The sequence below is a fragment of the Condylostylus longicornis genome, unplaced genomic scaffold, assembly GCF_029603195.1.
Source record: "Condylostylus longicornis isolate FDR11 unplaced genomic scaffold, ASM2960319v2 ptg000040l, whole genome shotgun sequence".
In the NCBI taxonomy this organism is placed as follows: Eukaryota; Metazoa; Arthropoda; class Insecta; order Diptera; family Dolichopodidae; genus Condylostylus; species Condylostylus longicornis.
The window spans coordinates 365,869-391,431 of record NW_026578009.1 but is presented as its reverse complement, the minus strand read 5'-3'; the positions used below and the strand labels follow the sequence as shown (position 1 = coordinate 391,431).

The 25,563-nt window shown below is 22.1% G+C and overlaps 3 protein-coding genes across 9 annotated transcripts in view; all 3 read left to right on the top strand.

Moving 5' to 3' along the window:
- The first annotated feature begins 628 nt into the window (after window positions 1–628).
- LOC129609765 (glia-derived nexin) lies at window positions 629–4,875 on the top strand. Its single transcript, XM_055521883.1, has 6 exons — window positions 629–638; window positions 2,663–2,943; window positions 3,010–3,491; window positions 3,714–4,203; window positions 4,263–4,398; window positions 4,739–4,875. Exons 1-6 carry the CDS (start codon window positions 629–631, stop codon window positions 4,873–4,875), a joined length of 1,536 nt encoding a protein of 511 aa, XP_055377858.1.
- A 2,268-nt stretch (window positions 4,876–7,143) lies between these two features.
- On the top strand, window positions 7,144–9,653 carry LOC129609666 (uncharacterized). 2 transcript variants are annotated; one of them, XM_055521744.1, is made up of 5 exons: window positions 7,144–7,733; window positions 7,841–8,294; window positions 8,354–8,518; window positions 8,606–8,766; window positions 8,962–9,653. In XM_055521744.1, exons 1-5 carry the CDS (start codon window positions 7,409–7,411, stop codon window positions 9,009–9,011), a joined length of 1,155 nt encoding a protein of 384 aa, XP_055377719.1. In that variant the 5' UTR covers window positions 7,144–7,408; the 3' UTR covers window positions 9,012–9,653. The 2 variants fall into 2 exon arrangements, with proteins under 2 accessions (XP_055377719.1, XP_055377718.1); XM_055521743.1 differs by having other exon boundaries at window positions 7,817–8,294; window positions 8,962–9,647.
- A 9,346-nt stretch (window positions 9,654–18,999) lies between these two features.
- Window positions 19,000–25,563, top strand: part of LOC129609528 (extracellular sulfatase SULF-1 homolog) — a 68,794-nt gene continuing 62,230 nt past the window's right edge. For 2 of the 6 annotated variants that reach the window (XM_055521489.1, XM_055521494.1), the window contains exons 1-2: window positions 19,000–19,284; window positions 20,444–20,798. The gene's annotated coding sequence lies outside the window, so the exon portion shown is untranslated. Of the gene's footprint in view, window positions 19,285–19,368; window positions 19,460–20,366; window positions 20,799–25,563 lie in introns of those variants that run through there. The other 4 variants (XM_055521490.1, XM_055521491.1, XM_055521493.1 and 1 more) reach the window with 4 other exon arrangements.

Here is a 25,563-nt window from a genome sequence, read left to right as displayed (position 1 = left end):
TCTTTCAATTACCAAAAATAAAATATTTTCAAAATGATAATAAATTCCACAAAAAAAAAAGAAAAAAACAAATAAAATAAAATTGTCCACTTCAACAACTTAAATTTGAGACTTCGAAAAAAGCAAAATACATACATACAATACAATTCTCTTAAAAAAAATTCAAATATTAATTTTCCAAAACAAAAGGAAACAGAAATAAAATAAAAATCAAACCAAATTTCAAACTATATGGAAAATATATATATATAAACTTACTTTTTGAAAAGTACAAGAAAATATTTAAAATAAAATAAAAAAGCATAATTAAAAAATAAAAGTTAATAAACATATTTATTTATTATAAAAACAGTAAAAAAATCAAAGAAAAAAAAATGATATTTATAATTTTAAAAATTAAAAAATAAAACAAAACTTTTTATTATAAGTGTGTTAAAAAAAAAAAAAACAAAATAAATAAAATAGAAATAAAAGATTTAATTAAATATCTTAATTGAACATAAATATTTAATATTTTAATTAATTACAATAAATTTAATTGCATATATATATATATGTATATATATATAATATATTTATATTAAATTATAAAAAGAAAAAAAATTTATCAAAAACAAACTGTGTATAAATGTGTTCCAGTAAATTGCTTAAAATGAAAAACAAAAACGTTTATAAATTTAAAAAAGAATAAATAAAATTAATATTAAAATTTAAAATATACATTCAATAATTAATGATATATTTATAGATTTAATTAGGATTAGAAACATGATATATATATATATATATATATATATATATATATATATAAGATATATATGTATATATAAAAATAAAATTAAAAAATGTGAATAAAAAAAACAAACACAAGAAAAATTATGTTATTATAATTTAAAATAAACAAAAGAGAACAAAAATTAAATTTCAAAATATAAAATATGAAAAATACATACACCATAATTACATAATATATTTTTAAAATAAAATAAAATAAAGAGAATATATATATACATACAGAATTAAATAAAACAAAATTTAAAATTATACAAAAAAATACATATTTCAATTTTTATTTATTTTGTTTTGTTTGTAAACATACCAATTATCAAGAACTCTTTAAGAAAGCGACTACACATTCATATATATATATATATATATATATTATATATGAACTTACACATAATGTTAGTCAATTTATATAAAGTTACATACTTGTACACTAAAAATATATTTTAAATTCACATTGACGCATTATAAGAAAAATACTAAATATTTCTTACAATACGATTAAAATATACACTGATATAATTATTTTACTTTATATTTATATTCAATTTAATTATATTTAATTATATAACTTTACTTGCCGCATAATTATTTAAAAAATTATTTAAAAAAGAAAAAACATTATTTTTTCCAAACGATTTTTTTGTCTGGAAAGTTAAAATTACATAAATTTAAAATATATAAATTTTGATCCATACAAGAAATTGTAAGAATATAGAAATTATTTTCAAATAATGTATATACCTTAATTTTAAATAATGTATATACCTTAATATATATATATATATATTAAGGTATATACATTATAAAAAAATGAGTATACATATATATAATAACGTATACACATACATAAAACAAAAAAACAGAAAGAAAGAATATAAATCAAAATAAAGTATAATTTACCAAATTAAACGTAAACTAAAAGTATTTTTATTAATATAAATTATGATTATAATATATGATATAGTCTGTGTTGTGTTCCTTTTGATATTTGCATATTAGGTATGTATGTATATGTTTGTGTCATTAATAATCTTAAAATATTTTTCGACGAAATATGTGGAAATTGATGCCTGTCGGCTCCTATTTGCTTCTTTATACAAATACCCACTTCTATACACCATCACCACTTTAAAACTGAAACTTCGAAATTGAAGCTTTTTCGGCTTGATTGCACTTGAAGTTTGCCAAATACATTTTTAGGAAAAACACCCTTTTCTGCAAAGATATTTAAATGCAGGTTTAGAATGCAGTCTCAAATCCTGAAAAATTTCGCCTGTCGCACGTAGTTTTATTTCTAGAATCTTGTTTTGAGCCTAAAAATAAAATTTTGAAACCAAATCAAAAAAATAGAGGTAATGTGACACAACTCTTGGTATGTGATAGTACAAATCTCAAAATTAATTTTAAATTGGCCTTTATACTTGCTATACATTTCATACCATTTATAAATGGATTCCATTACTATTTAGTTACTGCACATAATAAAATTGCATATAATAATTAAATTATAACTCATGCATATTGTTTTGCTTGCTTCAAAACACCGAATTAAAAGTTTTAATGGATCAACGATTTAAACGAACAACAAACTAAAGAAAATATTAGTGTTAAATACAAACCTTTTTTTATTGGCAAAATATAAACAAAAAAAAATCAAATATAACATTTAAATAAGAAGAACTCACTTCAAAATTTTTTAGTTTTGGTTTAACTATTAAACTGCTCCAACTATTAATCACAATTTGGGATTAAGTGGAAATTATTAAAATCGGAAAATATTAGTGTTTTATTTAAGAACTAAGAAAAATGAAATATTTTAAAAAATATAAAATCATATTTATATTATTGACATTCATTTTTATTGCAATTCAAGCATATGTAACAATATCTAGCGATCTTTATACAAAAAAAATTACTCCGGCTGAAATTATTGCTGATACCACAAATAATTTAGCGTATCGCATTATCTATCACCATTCTATATCAAATCGCAATAACTTTGCTTTTTCACCAACATCACTTATTAGTGTTTTAATTGCATTATATGAGGGCAGTTACGATCGAAGTTATTCTGAATTGCAAAGCTTCCTTGGATTACCAGAAATCAAAGACACATCAAGAATTGGTCTACGAGACATTCACAGAAGATTAAGGGTTAGTCGTTATTTTCTTTTTTTCCATATTTCTTTTAAAATAATGAAAGCACTCGAAATATTTTAGACTTATTTCTTTTCGCAAGATAACCCTCTTAATGGATTATGTTTAAATAAAGAAAATGTTACAATAACACCTGAATATGAAGCAATCTTAAAGTTTTATGGCTTTGATTTAGATTTTAGAATTGCAGAAATACAAACTTTTATATCAGAAACATCTATAACTTTAAAAAATGATTCAGTGTTTGAAGTAAATCACACTACTGAAAATGCGATGCAAAATGTTTCCTCTGTCACAATAAATCCTATTACTGAAACTAACTTTTCAAATAACCAAACCGATATAATTACAACGGTGAAAACATTAATGAATAATACTGAAGTGGAAATTATTACAACAACAGAAAAAACTTCAGTTACAACCAATTTTGCTGAAGAAATTACAACATCAACAGAAATTGCAACTGAAATTCCAGAGCTAGCAGCATACGTTCGCCCCAAAGTAAATTTTAATTCAGTAAAAAATAAAAAAATATCTGATTATTGGCCAGCCTCAACTAATATTTCATCACAGAATTTTCAAATTTATTCAGTTCCGAAAGTGGAAAATATAAGAAAAATAAATACAACACAAACTAATAGATTAAATCTTCGAAATAGAAAAATTGCTACTGATCAGATTAAATCTATAAGAAATAAAAGATTTTTATTAAATGATTTTCTTAATTTCAAAAAATCTAATATACCAACATTAATTAGTCCTTATAGGTTTGTTAATGATGATGAAGCAATTTTAACACATGTCGTAAAAACGCAAGATATTTCATCTTTGCCAATTCCATTGCATTATACACCGTTCGTAAAATTCGCAAACATTGGAAATTTTGGCGTTGAGTTAGATTCACGTTATCTATTTCCAAAAGAAACTTCTCATAAAAACACAATTAATCATATTTTCTATCTTAATAACCATGAAACAATTCAAACAAATTACAAAACTTACAATAGTGTTTTAAATTACAAATATTTAGCTTCACAGAAAACTACAATATTAGAATTGGAGCTAAATTCTATAAATTATAATTTAATTATATTTTTACCCGATTTTAATATAGACATAGATACAGCAATAAAATCGTTAAAAAATATTCCAAGTTTAAGATTTTTAAAAAAGTTAATGAAACCAAAATGGGTTCATGCAATAATTCCAGATTTCCGGTTGAAAGGAAAAATATACTTAACAAATGATTTACAAAATGTAAGTGTGCATCAGAAAATTGATATTACATTGAAATTATTAAAACTTTATTGATGTAGATGGGGGTGAAAGATATTTTTGAACCATCAAGAGCCGATTTCTCATTAATGACAACTGATAAGGAAATTTATGTAAAACATATTGAACAAACTATCGATATTAATATCAAAACGCAACCTATTGATCAAGTTAAAGGTAAGGGTTTGAAATTTGCAAAAATACTAGCCTACACCTTATAAAGATTATATACGTTACATGTTCATATGTGGATGCCTACATAGTTATATACATATTTTTCAGAGAAAATTAAGTTAAATCATGTTTTTACTAAATAAAGTTTTTCGCAAAATACCTACATACCTACACACGTATGTATGCACATATTTTGAAATCTTTCATGCGAAACGCGTTTCAATCACAATTTCTAAATACGTGCTTACAATTTTCAAAGTTTACAGTTAATGTTGTGCATTAGCATAAACAAAATACCTATTTAAATTCCTTTATTTTTTGTTTTTATTTATGCAAAATTTAGGTAACATTGCTCAAGAATATCAACCCATTGAAGTGGCTGTCAATCATCCATTCTTATTTTTCATTGTTGATAAGGAAGTAGATGTTGCAATTATAGCTGGTCGTGCAGTTAATCCTCTAAATCTTAGGATTCAATAAAAATTTAAATGCGCAATCTGTAGTATAAATAAAATTGAATTTAATTAATGCATTTACATAGGAATATAAGTATGTATGTATTTAATAATAAATTTTTGTTTTCTACTGTTACTTACTTTTAACTCTTTATTTTTAACTAGGAAGTATGAATAGGTGCATGAATACTTATGTATATATATATATATATATATAGGTATGTATGCATATGTATATACGCATAATTAGATAAAGACGTTTACTTTGTAGTTGAATGTTTTTACACACGTAAAATTAAAAACTTTTTAAGCTATTTAAAAATAATTTACACATAATGTATACATATTCCACAAAATGAATTTACTAGTTTTTTAAAAATTATTTGCTCAAATCTACGAGTTCATATATGTATATACATAAATACCTATAACGTTCTTCAAATACATAGAAAATACAACATTAGGTATTTTAGGATTCTATTGATACTTTTACTTGCTTGCAAAGTCATAGTAAAAACTCATCTTAACTTTCCTTGAAAACTTTTGCTTCATTTAATTCAGAGATGATTATTGTTCAATTAATAATATTCAAACAAAAATATTTCAGAATGATATTTTTCTATTCAAATCAATTTTAAATATTTTGAAACAGCTTTCAAAATCAAAACGGATATTGAATTTTAAATTCCAATGTAGCGAAAAAAAATTTTAAATTTCTATTCAAAATGAACTAATGACCAAGCGAGTGCGATGTTTAAACTTGAAAAATATTTTCTTTCATTTTTATATCCATTAAAAAACAAAAACGATTACATTCCGCACCGGAAATTCGATAACGTTTATTACCGCATACCGCATCTTTTGACTTTGTTATAACAAACACACCACCCATTTTTTATAACGAAATCAATGACGCAAACAAATATAAATTTCTTCAAGTTAATTTCGATGTAGGGAAGTGAGTAAAACAAGTGTTTTTTCATATTAAGAATGGAATTGTTATTTTTTTTAAGCAATATCTTTAAAAATTCAATATTTTACGTGCCGTTAACGAAACCTACAACAAAATTTGATAAGTGTTTACATATCAGACTGAAACTATATGAAAGATCCTAGGTTTTACGTAAAAATTTAATAATTTTTGTTTTATTCATATTGAAATCAAAATTAGTTAATAGCTGTTCAAAACTCTAACAAAAAATTAATTGCCATCATTTTATTTTTAAAAAATCTGACAGTATAATTCTGACAGAGTAATTTCCAGTATTTGCCGTCAGGTGTATTTTATGTGAAATGTAGTCTTATGTTCTACACATACGACTATCATTAGAAGCAAATTAAATATTAGCTACTCTTAATGGTTCAAAGAATGTAACTTAAAGAAATTCGAAGTAGGCGAATTTACAAGTGTTCTCATGGAAGCTATAGGAAATCTTTTTAACATGATATCTATTTTTTATTTTTTGTAAGAAGATTTTCTATTTTAATATTTTTTTTTAATTTATTAACAAACGTATTATACTTTTCCTCTTGCTTTCTCATTCAACTTTATTCGTTATTGGCATTTGCCATTTTTCAGTCTGTTAACCTCTCATTAACCTCAAACTTTATCGTGTTGTGATTACCTGTGACTGTAAAAAATTAGCAAAATAGAAGAACAGTAAAATCAAACACCCACTTAAAATCCTGTCCCCCGGACAACAGCTTTTTATACATCAAAAAAAAATTTCAACTTTCCCTAATCCTGAAGAACTGACGAATGTAATATTTTTTGTTAACGGAATGTGTTCGCTTCGGCCTTTTATAAAAAAAGTTTTAAAAAAGCTGGATGTATGAATTCTCAGAGCAGTTTAAGAAAGAATTATCACAATTTTTTAAAGTAAAATTCTTTATAAAGATTATTTAAAGTAATATTTATTTTTGTAATGATAGATTTGATATTGGCTTTATTCCTTCCAAAGTATGAATATAACTAGAATAAAAGGGAAAAAATTTATATCGTTATTTGTTTTATTTTGGACTTTAACATTAAATTTAACATTAAAATGCTATTAAAATATTCACAATGTTAACAATCCTTTTCCGCTAAAATTTTATTTAATTTTATTTAATATCATAAAAAGTGTAAAATAGTGCCACAATTTGTAAAATTCAAGCGTGAAGTGCCACGGTAAAAGTGCTGTGCGATACGTTAATATGAATAAATTGAAACGGCAGTACTAGAAACACGTACACGATATTGTGACGACAACTCAAGTATTTAATTGACGTTTATTCAATTTTAGATGCCGGCGCCATTTTACGTATTGATTTTAATAGAAAAAGGATTTTCAGTTTGGCTGGGGTTTGAATTTTGAAAATATATTTTATAAGAAGTAAAAAATAAAGTTTTTGAGAAATAGTGATTAAGTTATATAGTAGTGATAAATTGTCATTATTATTTTGTTTAAGTGTGATTGTGAAGAAAAAATTTTTAATTGAAGAGTCATACGCGTAATTGTACTAAAAGTTTCAACTCAAAGTTATAAATTTCTAAATTAGTGTTTTAAGATATAAAAATGGAAAGTTCAACTGGAGGACAAACTTCTTCATCATCGGGAGGGGCACCGTCTGGACCGCCTCGTGGTGGTTTCAGGGGGCGTGGTGGTTTTGATCGTGGTAGAGGAGGCTTCGAAAGGGGTCGGGGTAGAGGTATGGGACGTGGAGGTCCAATGGGGATGAGAGGTGGAATGGGAGGACCACCAATGATGCGTGGCAGAGGAGGAATGGGTTTCCCTAGAGGTGGTCCCCCTAGAGGAATGGGAATTCAAAGAGGTGGTCCACCAAGAGGAGGTGGACCGCCTATGAGGGGGAGTGGAAGACCACCAGCACATAATATACAATGTAAGTCTAGCTAGAATTTATTAAGATGCTTTAAGGTAGTTTAGTATATTTTTCATATTTTTAATAATATAATTCTTACAAAGTAACTGCAACTACGACTCCAACAGCTGATGACAAACAATCTTCTGCAACATCGACTTCAGCAAATGGAGGTTCATCAGGTCCACCAACAGCACCAACAACTAATGGAGGCCCACCAAGAGGAGCACCACGCGGGCGTGGTGGTCCGCCAATGAGTAGGGGTCGAGGAGGGTACGCAGGCGGTAATCAAGTTGGTGATCCGAACAAAGTACTAACAAAACCATATGGTATGTCAAGAGGCGGTGGTATGAGTGGACTTTCGTCCAGAGGTCGTGGCTCGTATCAAAGCGGTCCACCAAGGCCTCCTGCACCACATTCAGCAAATACACAAGTAGCTCCCGTTCCAACATTAAAACGAGGAGCACCTTCTGGACCTCCTGGACCTAAAAGAGGACGTTATGATCAAGGGCCGTCGAGCAGACCTATTGTAAAACATCAGCAGCAAATTCATCATCAATCACATGGATATCAACAACCTAGGTATATATTTAGTTGTTAAATAAAATTTCATCGAGTTGCATACTTTGTTTTATATTTAGCTATCAATCTCACGATCAAATGCAACATGTTGACCAATATTCGCAATCATATGCATCACAGGCTCCTCCAGCATATAATGGATACAGTCAGTCTGCATATGGACAACAGGCTCCAACCGGGTATGGTCAACAAGATTATGATCCAAATCAATATCAAAGTTATGGGTAATGAAATATAACAATATTCATTTATAAGAAAAATGTATTTTTTGCATATTTAAAAAAAAACTAAATTCTTTTCGGGAAACTTAGAGCAAACGCTGCATCATATGGACAAGCTGATACTAGGTACCAAAGTTATGCACAAGATTATAGTCAATCTTACGGTACAACTGTAGACTACAGCGCACCTCCACCAGACTATTCACAACCATCAGCCACGTCATACGATGATAGATCATACGGTGGTTATGGTATGTAAAGTTGAATATACATACACAGTTTTAAAATAATGTTCTTAATTGCGCACATATTTATTGTTTATGTGTACATTCATAGCCCACGTATTTATTAAAGAAACATTTTGAATTTTTAATATTTACTTAGGTGGTTTTTAATAATTCGAATAATGTAAATCAACCATTTATTTTTTTTTTACTCATTTTTAGATGCCCAGGCATATCAACAGGGTTATTCGAATGCTAGCGGGTATTACTAGGTTAACCACATTTTAAGATTAAAAAAATGAAAAACATTAAAAATATAAAATAATACTAATTAAGTAAGCAAGTTAAAACAACAGAAAATTAGTAAAATACTTAAGATTTTTAAAAATAAAACAAATAACATATTGAATTAAGAGAATTTAATTTGATTTTTCGACATTGTAAGCGAATGTCTCCTTTAAAAATTGATTGAATATAATTTTTTTTTTATTATTTTTATGTTTATTATCCAAAAAAATGTATATGCATCAAAATGTAGAAATAGAAAGGAAAAAAAATGCAAAAATCACTAATTAAACAGAAATAGATAACAAAAATATATTCAAAATATAAATTGTTCCAATGGTTAACAATTCAACAATTCAAAAATATTTTTTAAAATTCAAAATAAATATTAAAAAAAAAAAACAAACAAATACATAAAAAATCTCTTTTTTTATAAAAATAATAAAATATTAAAGAATTTGCGCAGTTCAAAAATTATAGAAATGTTTACAAATATTAAAAGTTAAAAAAAGTATAAATATACATATATTAATATATGAATGTATATAAATACATAATATATATATAGTATATAAATAGAATATGAAATTTGAAATGATTTTAAGACTTATCTTTAGTAAAACAAGATTAAAAAAAAAAAAGAATTATTAATTAATTCATTAATGTTTGTGTATTAGTTTTTAAATTTATAAAAACAAACCTTTTTTTATGTCTTGTGAATGCTTTTCAAAAATTATACAAAAAAAGTCCTTTTTTCTCATTAGGTTAAGTCCAAAGTTAAATGATTGTAGTGTACATGTTTAAAATTATTAATTTCAAAAAAAAAAAAAGAAAAAATTAAAAAAATAAGTAAAATTTATTATATTTATGCCGTAAAAAGGTTGTAAATACGATCTTTAAATCAAATTTAAATTTTATTTTTACAATAGAATTTTCTTTAGTTTCCATAAGTAAAAGGAAAAGGAGAAAAGGAAACATTAATATATATTGGAGAATGCTTAAAATCAATTTAGCAGCAAACATATTTTATAGTATATAAATTATTAAAAGATAATGTATTTCATATTTTATGTTATTAACGTATAAAATTAACAAAAAAAAAGATATAAAAAAAATCTGACTATTGCAAATAAAATTATGACTTAAAAAAACTAAACCTTCAAATATTATTTTAAAATTTATGTAGTTTATAAACTTGTTTTTTTTTATTTTATTTTTTTTTGCATTTAAATTATTATTTGATAAAAAAAGTTAATTTTCACAAAAGCATACTCAAAGCGTTTAAATATTTTTCTCGAATCGCTGAATTAAGACTTGAGTACGACAGATTAATAAACATAAATAAAATTTACTTTACATAATTGTTCATTTTTAATAACATTGCTAGCAAAAAATATTTTATTTTATTACAATTTTTATTCATCCCAAATTTTAAATAGCTATTTAAAATTATTTAGAGATGTAAATTAATATATACACATAATGTTTATTATTAAAACTTTAAAAGTATTCAATTTTCATCAAAATTAAAAAGATATTTAGTAAAATATAATTTTATTGCAAACGCAATCTATAAATATATGCAAATTAGAAAAATAAATAGGAAAATAATATAAAATTAGTTCAACATAAATGATCGAATCACATAAAAGTTGTTTTTATATATTGATGATTCTATATAAATTCTTAAATATTAATTTCAATGATCTGAAATTAAATTTTATAATTTTTGTAAATATTGAATTCAGAGCTAAAAAACGTTTTCAGAATCAAATTTTGACTTTTTTACAATAGTTAAAGAGCAAAAACTAATAATATTTTCTCATATATCAATAAACAAATTTTGACTTTTTTACAATAGTTAAAGAGCAAAAACTAATAATATTTTCTCTTATATCAATAAGAGAAAAAATTGAAAAAATATTTAAAGTTAAAAGTAAATTTGAAAAATTAGTAATTAGAATAATACATGCAAAATAATACAAAAAAAGAAAAATGAAAACAAAAATGCAATGCAAAATTTAATTAGCAACTAGAATTTAAAATATTATTATTACAAAATTTTATAGGCTTTGCTTAGTTCTCAAATAATTTTATTATATAATATAATTAACTAGAAAACATAATTTATTCATTCGTGTCATATATTTAAAATTAAAATTTTCTATGAAAATGACTTATATTGATATTAAATATCTGAAAAAAACACAGTATGTATATTATATGCATGTACAAGCATTTGAAAGATCGGCCCTATAAAATAAACTTTATTGAAATAAAGAGCACGAATTATACATATTAAAATAAAAAATAATAATTGAAGTAGGTTAAGATTAAGAATCAAACAAATACTACTTGTTTTAAAAGATTGACTTACTTAAAGTAATTATGGCAATTTTTCTTAATCAAAAGAGATTTAGGCAAAAATAATTTAATTTTTTCAACAGTGCAGTTTCTTATTATTTTAAGCTTATAAAATTATATATATTTTAATTTTTGGTATAAAAATATGGTTAAAATATTTTTAAAGAACTTAATGAGCCTTATTTTCATTTAAAATTATTATTTAATTAAGTAGTTATCTACGCAATTTTATTAAGTGAACTAATTTCAAAAATTAAATTACTGTAAGATACTCAACTTTCCCCCAAATTAAATTTTTATCACGTTAAATATTTAAATTTTCTTTTATAAATTTTTGTTTTAGTTGTTTTAAAAGAAGTTATATTATTAAAGAGTGCTTATTGCAAAAAAAAAATGCTAAAACTGCAATGCTGATTTTTCAAATATATTTAAGAAATATTTTTTTTATAGAAATGAATAATCTTAAGAGAAAGGGAAAACACAAGAAATAACCAAGTGCTCTTTGAATTAGCAAAGTTCGATAATGCTTAAAGAACTTCTTTACACAATTTTAATTTAAATTTCATCTAATTTTTATTTAAATTTTTTTACAGGATATCAAAGTACATATTCGTAAGTTGAATAAAGTATTGATCAAAGGTGAATATTTAAATAAGAAATTTCAATTATTTTTATCATATTTAAAAAATTTTAAAAATGAGAAACAAAAATTAATAATTTAATAAAAAAAGACAATTCGAATTTTATTCAAAGATTTATTGAAAGTAAAAGTGATGATTTTATAATTTCTTTGCAAAAACAAATTGTATAAAATTTTTAAATTTTGGCAAATTAAAGATAAATTATAGATTTAACAACTCATTTTAACATAGAAAAATACGAGTTTTTTTAGTTCTTTTTTAACAGATAAAAGTATACAAAGTTAAAGATTTATAAAAAAAAACAAATTAAATTTTATACCGATTTTTTTTTTTGCCATAATTTTGTTTTTAATATAAATCCGAATCTGGTTAATAAAAATTTAATCAAATTAATATTAAAAAAAGATTATTAAAGGAAATTGAACAAAGATTAAACGAAATTGAACAAAAATTAAGCGAAATCGAAAAAAAATTACTTTATTATGTTTCAGTAATAATTGCCACTAAAATTTAAATATTTTTATATTAAAGCAACGCAATATTCTTAATTGTTGCGAATCGGCATTGAACACAACTAGAAAAAAGAATTACAACTAATCACATTGGTTTGAGTAGGAATACATTTTATTGTTTCCAATAATTATTTTAAATAACAAATATATTATGTAGATGCCATTTTAGGTTTTGTTTAAGAATTGTACTTTAAAATTATTATTTTCGCTTTCCAAATTCGTAATTAAAATTACTGCTTAACAAAATTAAGCTATATATAATAATTTCAAAATAAAAATACAAAGCCAAATATTAAACAAAAATAACGTACATAATTGAAAAAACAAATATTAAATTGATATAATAACTGAAACAAAAAAATTTTATAGAAACAAAAATTAAAGAAATTTATGATCTTATTAAAACTCGTTACCGTTTCTTAAAATAAGTATATAAAAATGATGCTAAAATTTAATAAATATAAATGGATAAATAAAACAAGTAAAAAATATAAGAGGTAATATATATAAAGTTTTTAGAAAAACTGCAAAAATTTATTATATAAGCTATTATTATTTAGATGAAAATGATACTCAAGTTTTATACCAAATATTTTATTTTAATCAAAAGATTTCTTTGCAGATAAAAATTGATCGAGATATATCGAATTGATTGCAACAGAGAGAAAGAATTTAAGCAACTTAACCATTAATAATCTTTAAAACATTCAATACCGTAAATTAAAATAACGTACATACAAATTTTAATATATTATGTACAAATATAAAAAATAAAGACAAAAAGGAAAAAAGGATGCTAATAATAAAACTGATATTTCAATGTGATATTTAAAAAGAGATAAAATTTTTAAAATAATTACATATAACGAATATTAAATTATAAGAATAAATTTCTTTTTTACAAGAATATCAAAAGTACATGAAATAAAAGAATAATTATAAATAGTTTTCGATGCAAAATTCAAAGTATAAAATATAAAAGAAAATCTTCAAAACTGCACTGATGACATGACTTTAAAGATGATTCAACTTTCGAACGTTAAAAAAAAGAGGAAAAAAAAAGAAAATAATATAAGTATAAGAATTAAATATCAACAATTAAAAAAATATTACACAGTAATATAGAAAATATTAAGAATATAAAAAGAAATTATAAACAAAATATATATATATACATATATCTTATCATATTTATTTATGAAGAAAACATATAAAAATAAAGAAAAAGAAAACGAAAGTATGTTTGAAAGACGCATCGAATACAAAAAAAAAATTAATTAATTTTAGTTGAAAACGTTTTTAAATTATTTTTTTTTTTCTTCCAGTATGAAGAAAAATATATAAAATAAACTGTGATAAAATGAATGTGATAAAGCTATTAAAAAAATTTTTTTTAGTCTTAAATGAAATTTATAAAAACAGACAGAAATGCATTTATAGCATAATTAATAGTCGATAGTATTAATAAAGAATGAAAGTTTTTTTGCAATACATTTATTTTTTTAAGTTAAAATGATGGTACAAAATATAACATTAACATATTAAAAATTTACTTATGAAAAACTCCGAAAATACGAAAGTTAAATTTAAAAAAAAAAAAAACAACAATATTACGGATTTTTATTTGGATAAGTATAAAAATTTATATTAGTATTTAATAGTTTTATTTATTTCTGTTATTATATAATATTTGAAAACACAATAAAAACACTTTTTTTTTTTAATTGTATATCATATAAACATAAAACCTTGTTCCATTTTAAATTAAAATAAATTAATTTTTTTTTATTAACATTATTGATTACAAAGCAAATGCAATGCTAAACTACTATAAAAGAAAAATATATAAGCATTTACATATATTTAAAATTTATAAAATATATAAGCATTTATTAAATAAGAAATAATATCAAACAAAAAATACAAATTTCAAATGGAACATGGATATATAAATATTTTTTTGATTTTTGTTATTTGTATTATGGTCATCAAAAAAAAAAAAAAATAAAATTTCAATTTCATTAATTAAATTTAAAAATTTAAAATTCCCTTTGCTATATTTAAATAAGAAAAACAAAATTAAAAATCTCTAAAATATAAAAATAAATATATTTTTTAAACTTAAAAATACGTAAATAGAATTTAAAATTAACTTTTATCAATAATGATGGCCAAGTATAATTTCCATTTTTTCTTGTTTTAATTTTTTGTCCTTATTTATTTTTTATTGTTTTGTAAAAGAAATTTGTTAACACTGTGATTTAATAAAAAAAAAAAGACTCCTTATTTTTAATTTTTGTAATTAAAGTCTATTTGTTTCAATTCATTAATTTGTAAACCCTTTTATAAAAAGTAAGTATTAATATAATACATATGTACATATGTATGTAATCAAAGATTTTCTCTTTATGGTTTACTTTTGTTACAAATTTATTTTCAGGAATTCATGAAGTAATATTGATTTATTGTTAATTTTTTTTTCAAAAAGATTCTGAAACACCGCTCAATATCATATTATTAAACCAAAAAAAACCAAATTTAATAATATAGGTACATAATATTTTAGAGTTAGTGAAGAATATTAAAAAAAATAAGTAGATGTTGTTATTACTTTGCATTCTCATTATTTGATACAAAATCAGGTAACATTTTTTAATATAAAATTACAAAAAATTTTCAAATATTTATAACTCAAAGAATATCAATAATTTTAAATTACAATAATTTTTAAATTAAAGAAATCTGTAACCACTTAGAGAAAAAATAAGCGGTTTTTTGAAAAGAATTAAATTTAAATTCAATAGTGCAAGCATAAAGCACGGGAAAGCTTAAATTAAGAAAAGCTTAAGTTAAGGAAGTAGTGTGGTGGGAGTTGTTGGTTAACAAACGTTACTGTGAATTTTATAATAAATTTACAATTTTAACACTATTTTCACTACCGTTACGCAACATTTGTAATAAAAGTACTATTTACTGAAAAGTAAATAAAAAGTACTATTGGTGGTAATATTTTTTTAGATGAAAATTTAAATGAAATTATTCGGCTTGGAAATTGGATGTAGTTTTGAAATTAGGATGTTTTGACATACATATATTTACATGTACAGTATAAAGGATTAGAGATATTAAAAATTTGTGTTAAAGTGAAAAATATGTATGGTTTTGTCTCAGTAACGAGTGACGGAGTCGTCGCAGAGCTTCGAGATGAAAATACTTAATCAAAAGTACATTCCATGATTAGCTTTTTAATTTTAATAAAGTTTTAATATATAGCAATCGAGTTATAACATACATATATGCATAAGTAGTGCCATATATTTTTGACAACTTTATTGTACTAATATAATTTTAGTTATTAATAAGAATATTAATAATTAAAATAATAAAAAAAATCAATCAGTTTAAAAATTTATAATGATATGAAAAAATTTTATCAAGAATAAAAAGTTTCTAAAATATTTAACTCCAAATTGGTGCACTTGTTCTTTTTCCTCAAAGTTTTTTAAGAATTTATTCGGAATTGCTTGCAGTTTTCATCTTAGTGTTTCAATATGCCCAAACCTTATCAAAATATTTTAACAATTATAAAGTTGTAATTTAAATTAGTCAAATAAAAACGAAATTGAGAATATTAAATTCATGTTAAGGTGTTTATGGTAACTCAGTTTAAACTTGATTATATATATAATTTTAAGTTCATCGGGTAATTATGTTTTGAATATGCTATCAAAAAATTACATTCCAAAATGTGAAGTGCAGTTTGAATATTACAAAACCTTGATTTTTTTATTTTTGAATCTATTTTGAATATTATTTGCAACGGCATCTACAATTTTGCAGATTATACCAAAAATTTAATTTATTGTTTTAAGCAAATTTTATAAATTGTTGTTGAACTTAATTTTTAACTTAATTTAAAAGTAAAGTACGTTTTATAAACCAACCGTCTGAACTTATGTATATTTATTTATTATATAAACAGTTAGTATTTGTTCGAATATTGGGAAAAATTTAGTTTTATTTTCAGCTATCAATAATTGGTTGACAGCTAACATTAGCCTTCTTTAATATTTGTATCTAAAAAATTACTTTCGTGTTGTCGAAGAAGGCCTTTTACTCCTGGAGCAGATGAAATGTTTTAAGTAATATTTATTTTTACACTATTTTACACTTTTAACATCATAAAAAAAATTATAACTTATGTCTTACAAAAAATTGATAGCATAAATTCGCAATTCGTTTCTTCGTTATGCTAACATATAACCGAATTTTTGTTACTGACAAACAATCCATTTTTTGCTAATTGGGAAAATATTTTGTAGAACTCTCATTTAATTCATAAACACTTGAAGTGCGCAATTTCTGAGAGATTTTATTTTAATAACATGTAAATAAAATACTATACATTTACGTTCAAAACTCATTCATAAAAATATTTTGAACTACTGAAGAGAGTTGCGTTTTTTATTGAATTTTCTCTTGAATATGCAAAATATTATTGAGCAATATTATTTGTTTGTATATTAAAAGTTTTTTTAGAGTAGTAACGAAAAGATTGATACTAATTTTGAAAGTTGGAACCATTTAAACTATTTCATTTTGGTAACACAAGATATTTATTTTACATATATCATTTTGCAAGTACATTATATTAATAATTTAATTGATTGTTTTAAGAAAAATTTATAAATTGTTTTTGAACTAAATTTTGAATTTAGTGTGAATGAAAGAGCTAGAAATTCCCTTTAAATTTTTTTTTTAAAATATTGTAATTTACAATATACGTATATAGATCTATAAAATTATATATGTAAGTATTTTTTATGAACGTCTATAACTGAAATTTGAGGGTCACATGCTTTTACAATAATATTATTTTTTGTGCTCTTTAATGAAAATTATTCTCCCCTATACAGATTTTTTTGAGCATTAATAAACTAACATAGTGAATGTTCATTCCTACATTTATGATATAACCAGTTTTCTTCTCTTAAATTTTTGTTTTTTTTTTTGTCAATAACCACATTCTGGTATTTTTTCTTTAAAGGAAATAAACAAAAGAATGAAAAAAAGTATGGATCAGGCTGGCTGGACACTCATCGTATATAATGTACACGATAATTTTGTTTTTTTTATTTTTTACTTTAATCTTTAACATCACGAATCCAGTATATTGTTATGTATGTTATTATAATTTTTCTTATATAGGTACATATTATTTACGTATCATAATTGATACTTCTTTTCAAATTGCCACGTGATGATAGTGTTAGAAGAAAAAAAAAAGATTCCCAATAAATAAATAATTTGTTAAGAGTTTGATATAAAATATTCATGACATAAAATAACTTAAATTATTTGGTCAATTTTAATTACTTGTGAATATTAATCAAGTTTAATTTAATTATAAATATAATGGTATTTCAATTTTTTTTTGAAAAGAAAAAAAAAATTAGCTATTATTTTATATTCTTTTAATGTAGTTTTCAAAATAAATTATTTTTCGCATTATGTACCCTAACTTTTCAAAATAAAATTTACAAAATTGAGTTACTGCGAGGAAATGACTATTTTAGCCGATATTAAATAAACTAATTTTTATAAATTAATTTTTATTTCTATAGGTTTTCATTATTTAATATATTTTATTTTTATGAAGTAAACAGCCAGAATATTTTCGTTTTTAAAACTGTTTGTTACTTTTATTTCAACCAGAGTTCAAATTTTATATAAAATCTATGAAGCTGCTTTTCGTCTCATATTTCAGCAACACGTCTTCTAATTTTTGAAATGAACTGTTGAACTTAGAACTTTTGGATTCAATTTAAAAACTATATACTCGTAAGTGTAATATGATACTTAAAGCTATTTAGAATTTAAATATATTTTAATAAAAATATTTGTGGGATATGTTTTCTACAGTTTAATATAGTAATCGAAAAATCGAACTCTTGTTTACATTTAATTTTTCAAAAAGAATGTTTACCATTATTTTCCAATACATATATGTACATAAGTATCTATTATCCAATTGTCTATTTAATCGTTAATAGTTTTGATTATATTACCGTTTTTTCTTTTATCTTTTACATTTTATATGGTACCTTAAATTTGTAATATTGTTTCATAAAAACTGAACATATTCATTCAGTTTAATATTAATCAAAATTTCGATATCAAAATTTTTACTACATTTCAATTTTTTACATAGTGATACCTTTGTTTTGTTTATTTATCGGCACCTCTTCTCAATTTTTCATAATATTATATACCTTTCTGCCATGCAGTATTGTATTTTTGTTTTACTTTTTATAGGAATACCTAGATAACAATAACAAAACAGAACAAAATACCCTATAATATGTACAGAACTACAGCCAGCTCTAGTCAATTTTTTTTGTACGTTCAAAACAGCAAAAAAAAAAAAAAATAAAGCAAAAAAAAACTGAAGCAAGCAAGGAAGCAGCGGTAGTCAATATTCTAGTAGAAGTCAAAAAAAAAAAACAAAAAAAATACATTTTTATATTTTTCATTTTTGAGATTTTAAGTTAAAAAAGAAAAATTTTTATTTTCAGTTACCGTTCAATGCTCGTACTGTGATGACGTTATTATAGCAATAAAAAATATTGCGGGAAATAAAAACACAATTAAAAATTTTATTTTCAAAAAATTGCATGAGCGTCGCGTACTATTAAAAAACAAAATATATATATGTATATATATTTTATATAGATATATTAAAAGTATATTATAAATTTATTAGTATTAATATATATGTATTTATATAAATGTATGATTTTATTATTTAATTTTTTCACATTATTGTGATGAAGAAGTGTGAATTGAATTGATATAATAATAATAATAAAATATATAAAAGAAATAAAATTAAATGGAAAAAATAAAAGTACATATAATGTAAAAAAAAAATATTAAATATAAAAAATTTGTTTTTTTTTTGTTTATTTTGTATTGTGTATTTTTTATTTTTCGTATAACTTGTTTTTTATTTTATTTTGTATATTTTTTATTTTATATTTACTAGTTATTTTCATATTTATAAGAATATTTCATTGAACCTTGATTTTGTAATCATTTTAATGAACTCTCTTGTTACACCATGTGGTATAATTTTTTTTTTTGTTTTTCTTAAGAATTCTACAAATTTACACATACTTATTCTGATATTTACAGAGTTAAAAAATAAAAATGTTGTTTTAAGAAAATAATGTAATAATTTAAAAAAAAATTAATTCTAATTAAGTTGGTAAATTATATACATATGTATTAAGTATAAGTACAAAAAACAAAACATATATAGGTATATGAATGTAATCTATAATATAAAAAATTTTACATAATTATGTTTAATGTTTATTTAAAATGATGTAAATAATAAATAATATAATATATATAAGACAATAATACTACTTATACTCGTAAAATAAAGTTATTTTTAATAAAAAAAGAAAATTTCATAAAATTATCGTATTTCACACCTAAGAATATTTATATATATCTATATACATACATATGTACAAATATAATATAATTGATTTCAATTGATACAAAATTGATAAATAATTTGATATTACTTATATATAAAATGAAGTGGTTTTAAAATAATGTGGTTTTTCTTATAAAATATAAAACATATTATATTATATGTATTTAATATTATATCAGTTTATACATATATATTTTATATATAAATATATATGTATAATATAACATAATAATTTGATTTTAATTTTACATTTTTCTGTTTTAAGTCAAATTGTGGTTTTATCGTAGTTATTTTTAAAATTTTCTTATTATTATTTAGATTATATTTAATAATATTTTCTTTTTCTATTATAACATATTTATTAAATTTAATTTTTTAAATTCTTAAACATTTAGAAAAACTTTAGAGGACAGCTTAAAGAAAAAATGAAAATAAATAAAAATAATTAAAAATCTAATCGCTTCTTAAATGTTTTAATACCCACATATTAAAGTATTTTGTAAAATAAAAAAAATTTAAAAATATATATATATATGTATATATAAATTTTAATAATGTCATAAATATAGTGATATCGAACTATAATATATTTACATACTAATATAAATACATATATATATTTTATAATAATATAACTATGATACATTCATCAATAGTTATTTGAGAAGAAAGAGAAAATATTTAGTTACTATGGTAGTTCAATTATTGTATAAGAAGAAATCGAATCAAATAATACGAAATATAAATCAGGTAATTGGAAACTTGTTATTTATTTTTGATTGTTTTCAATTTTTTTCCGAACTAATTTATTTTTATTATTAAGTATTTTATTTTTGTGTATCATTCTTCTTTTTTTTTTTTTCTTTTACCATTATTTCTATATTATAGTATATTATTTTTCATAATAAATTTATATTATTCATTTATTGTATGTGTAGAAGATTATTTATACAAGAAATATTCTTTGTACAGTATGAGATGTCCTCTAATAAGCTAATCTATCTATATTATTATTAAGCATAAATTATTATAAATTCTTTTATATTATATTAAATTGTATATTGATAAAAAAAATATTATGCAATATTTTTTTTTTCAAATTTTGTTATAGTATATCAATGAAATTTATGGTTGTATTATAAAGGGATGTTCTGAAGATTTAAAATCAATAATTGTAAATAATATTGCAATTCTAATAAGAATAAATTCTATTAATGAAATGGCATACATATTATTTGATGCGGTTTAGTTCTTTTTTCTTGACTAATTTACAAATATTATAAAATTTAATATTTTTTTTTATCTCAAAAATATTTTTGAAATTTAATTGAGTAGAATTCAATATTTGATTATTTTTTTGGTAAAAATGTACGTTAATGTAGGGATTGTAAGTTGTGAGATTCATAAAATTTAAAATATAACATCATGCTATGTATAACAGATCTGTTAATATCTGCTTCTTATTTTAAAATTTTTTAAATAAATTAGGTGGTATTTACTCAATAAATTAATAAACGTAGGAATTTTTAAAATTAAATTATAATTACCAAAATTCCTACCAAAATATAAAATATTCAAAACCCCTAGTTCATTTCAATTTCATAAAAAAAAAACTTATGTATAGCAAAATACATAAATATTTTTTGATTAAATATTAGTGTATAGTTACTGTAATATTATTGAAATGTTGACAATATCAAGAATCGAATTCCAGTTTAAATGATTTACTCATAAATTATTTTTTTTTATTTTATATAACATACATCACAATAAAATCAAATTAAGAAAGGGTGGAAATAAAAGCAAAAAATAAGCTTGTATATGCTATAAGAGTTGATTTTGTGTACTTTACTTGTATGCTTAATTTTCCAATGTAATTAATTTTATTTAAAATAATTTATTGATAATTATATAGTATATATATAGAGAGAAATAAGTATTTTGCTTATTATTCTATACTACGAAGTAATACAGGATGGTAGTACCTGCTAATAATTATATCTATATCTTACATACATACATATAAACCAGCATTTAAAGATGATAAATAATTGAAAACAATTGTATATTGCGTATATTCTATTTGGAATTCTATATTATAATATTTCCACATAAATGCATTACAAATACAATGATATTTATATTTAATTATTTATGTTGTTACGTTTATACTTATTAAGAACAAATAAATAAAACTGATTACCTACTTTATGTCTTTAATATTTTTCTTTCAAGCGAACAGTTTTGTTTTTTCTTTTTTGCTAATATTTAGTTTTTATTTGTTACTATATAAAATGAGGATGAATTTAGTTGATCTTGCCAACATTCTGATATTAATATAAGAAAATATTTTGAAATCGTTTAATTGAAATGTGTAGTCTTGGTGCAATACTACTAAATTAGTTCATATATAAGTTTTGAAGATTCCGCATACTCCACACCGGACTTGAATAAATTTTTAATTATTCTTGAAAATATAATGGGTTTTTTCCGAATACTCAATCCCGTTAAATTTATTTTGGGATCGAAAATATTTATAATTTTACAATAACATGAACATTTTTTTGGGACTAGTGCCAATGTATTATTGGGCTTTGACTGACTTATTGGGTAAATACGCTTTATTAGAATGTGTATGTAATATATTTTGCAGCGTTATTACAAATTGAACTGCAATTCTTTAAAATATCGTTTGAAAATTTTTTACTCAGTATAACTAAATGTATAGATAACATAAAAAATTCAATAAATTTAATTAAATTGATTTCAACAATTCAATCAAAATCAATTATTATTAATTACGGAGAAAAAAAGAAAAATTAAACGATTATTAAAATAATTTGCGATATAAACGCAAATTCTACACAAAATCATATTGGTAACAGAACAATAAGTACTTAGAATGATATTTATTTCTCATTTTAATGAAAAACTCTGAAATTCAATAAAAATAAAAATACACTAAAATTTTACTGCCAAATTCTTTTTCAAGATTTTAAATCATTCAAGAATTTATTTTGCAATTATTTTGATTGACGATGAAAGAAAATATAGTAAATTATACTGGGTTGCTGGAAGTAAAAGAAATTTTCTGCAATTTATAGTAAAAAAATAGAAAAGTATAATTTTTTTTTTAGAAATTATCAAGTTTTCTATTATATAACTTATTGTGGACAAATTGTGGCTTTTAGAATAAGTTGAAACCTTTCTGAACAATAAATATTTTTTTGGGTGTATAAGGGAAGTTGACTATTAAATTTCCATTATGCTAGATGCTAAATTCAAATTAATGATAAATAATGAGCAGGGAAGAAATTTTCGGAAGGTTTACTTTTTATTAAGTTCAAATTTGTGTTCTTAAAACATAAAATGCAACTTTAATTGTTTAGTAAATATGGGATCTAAAAACGACACGTTTGAAAATTTATTTTGATTGAGAGCCTTAAAAAAATTTTTTTGCTGAATCACGATTTTAATTAAAGGTATGATCGGGGTCCTAAACTTTATATTAAGCTAAAGTTTAGAATGTATTAAATTGAGTTTTAATTATTTTTTATGATTTCTGTGGTTCCTACAATATGTGTAAGTCTTAAAGTTAATTAAAAAAAATTGCAGCTTTAGCGTTCATTATTTTGTATACAGTGATTGAGAAATTAAAATTTTTGTGCAGTAATTTCAGGGCTGACTTCATTACCAAATAAGACCCATACATAATGATTTTTTTTGTTTAACTCGTTTCAGCTTTATTGTGCACAACATAAGAATAATATTATGTCTTAATATAATGTTGTTTATATAATAACAAAGTATGTGTAGAAAATAGGAAAATTGTTGGAATCTATAGAAACCACAAATTTTTTCTAGTTGCACAAAATTATATATAGTACACGTACGTATATAGTTTATTACAATTGTTCTTTTGGAATCTCAAATTAGTTTTAAATTAGTTTTATTCTTATAATTAAATAACAAACTTATCTAATATTTTTTTTTATCAGCAACATTCTTTACATAATATATTTATGTACCTCTTAAATGATAATCACATTTCCTCCACAAAAACCCTAATAAAGGAACCTCTATGGTAAACACTTCATTTTTCAAATGAAATAATAAAAATTTTTCTATAAAAAAAAAAGTATGCAAATGACTAACGATTTATTCAATATGAATTGACTAAGACTTTTAAAAGGATAATAAAGTTTTAGAATGCATCAATTTTTTTTTACAACATCATTTTTATTATTTTTTGCATATTATAGATATTAAATATGTTGAATGTATAAATTACATACATATATATGTGAATATGTATTTGTATATTATGTAAGAAAGAAAATTTGTGATTATCTCAATTTTCCTCGTATTTTATGAGGATAAGCAGTAAAACTAAAAAAAAAAAAGGATTTTTTTTTTAAATGCAGAAAATACTGAAAATAAAGAATTATCCTTGACCTCTGTGTTTGATCCTTTTTTTTTGTGCAAAACATGCTCTTAAATTTTCCATTGAATTTTTACGTATTAAATATTATTTTTTTTTGTCATTTTTTTTGTGATGTTTTCTTAGTATTACCCCATTATTATTACGTAAATTTATGTAACAAAACAAAAACGAAGAAAAAGAAAAAATCTATGAAATTTATATAGGATTTGCAAGCATATAAAAAAAAAATTATTTATTTTCTGTTGGAATTTCTAATGACTTTTTCAAAAAGTTTGGATTAAATAAAGTTTATTTTATATTTTTATATAAAGAAAATGAAATATAATCTTTATGCATTATTAATTGCTAATTTTAATAAGAATATAATAAAGTATAATGCTTTACGTTTACACAATTTATTAATAACTTCATTATTTATTATTATATACAGTAATTAGACAAGTGTATGACTTTGGAGTTATTAGAAAATTTTATATAGATTATACAGGATGATATGTAACTACTGTTAAAGTTTTTGGGGAGTTGATTTCTTCGAGTGTTTTGTAGGAAAAAAATTGTTTGTAGGGTGTTAGTTTAAATGGTTAAAGACGTGCTGTCAAACTGATAAACTGATTTTGTAAAAAAGACGTTATGCGTTATATATCAAAATTGTAGACGATCAAGTAGCGTTTCGAGAAAAAAAGAATCATTATTGTAACTTCAGCAACTCCAAATCTGGAATAGATATTCGACAAAATATGAGATAGAATTTTTTTTAACCCTCCAAAACTACTCCAAGACGTTTAACCTCCCCATTTATACGGTTATTTTCCTAAGAAACTCCAAGAAATCACAAGCGTGTTTATACAAGAACTGGTCCAGATCTATAATATATTATATAACTTCCTTTTTGAATAACTTCCTAAATTTATGTATACAATTGAGTATACATAGTAAAAATTTTTAAAATATTTAAATAGATTCTATTTTAACATTTATTTATTTTCAAAATTTATAATACATGATATAATGAATTTTTTTAGCATTAGGTAAATGCGAAATAGATGATTTTTTTTAGTTATACGAAAAAGA

Excerpts from the sequence above, each read along its gene's own strand:
- LOC129609765 (XM_055521883.1), top strand. Across the intron at positions 3,492-3,713 it reads AAAAAAATATCTGATTATTG|GTTTGTTAATGATGATGAAG; the intron begins GCCAGCCTCAAC and ends TAGTCCTTATAG. Across the intron at positions 4,204-4,262 it reads TAACAAATGATTTACAAAAT|ATGGGGGTGAAAGATATTTT; the intron begins GTAAGTGTGCAT and ends TTATTGATGTAG.
- LOC129609666 (XM_055521743.1), top strand. The coding sequence starts at position 7,409 with ATGGAAAGTTCAACTGGAGGACAAACTTCTTCATCATCGGGAGGGGCA. Across the intron at positions 8,519-8,605 it reads AATCAATATCAAAGTTATGG|AGCAAACGCTGCATCATATG; the intron begins GTAATGAAATAT and ends CGGGAAACTTAG. Across the intron at positions 8,767-8,961 it reads TAGATCATACGGTGGTTATG|ATGCCCAGGCATATCAACAG; the intron begins GTATGTAAAGTT and ends ACTCATTTTTAG.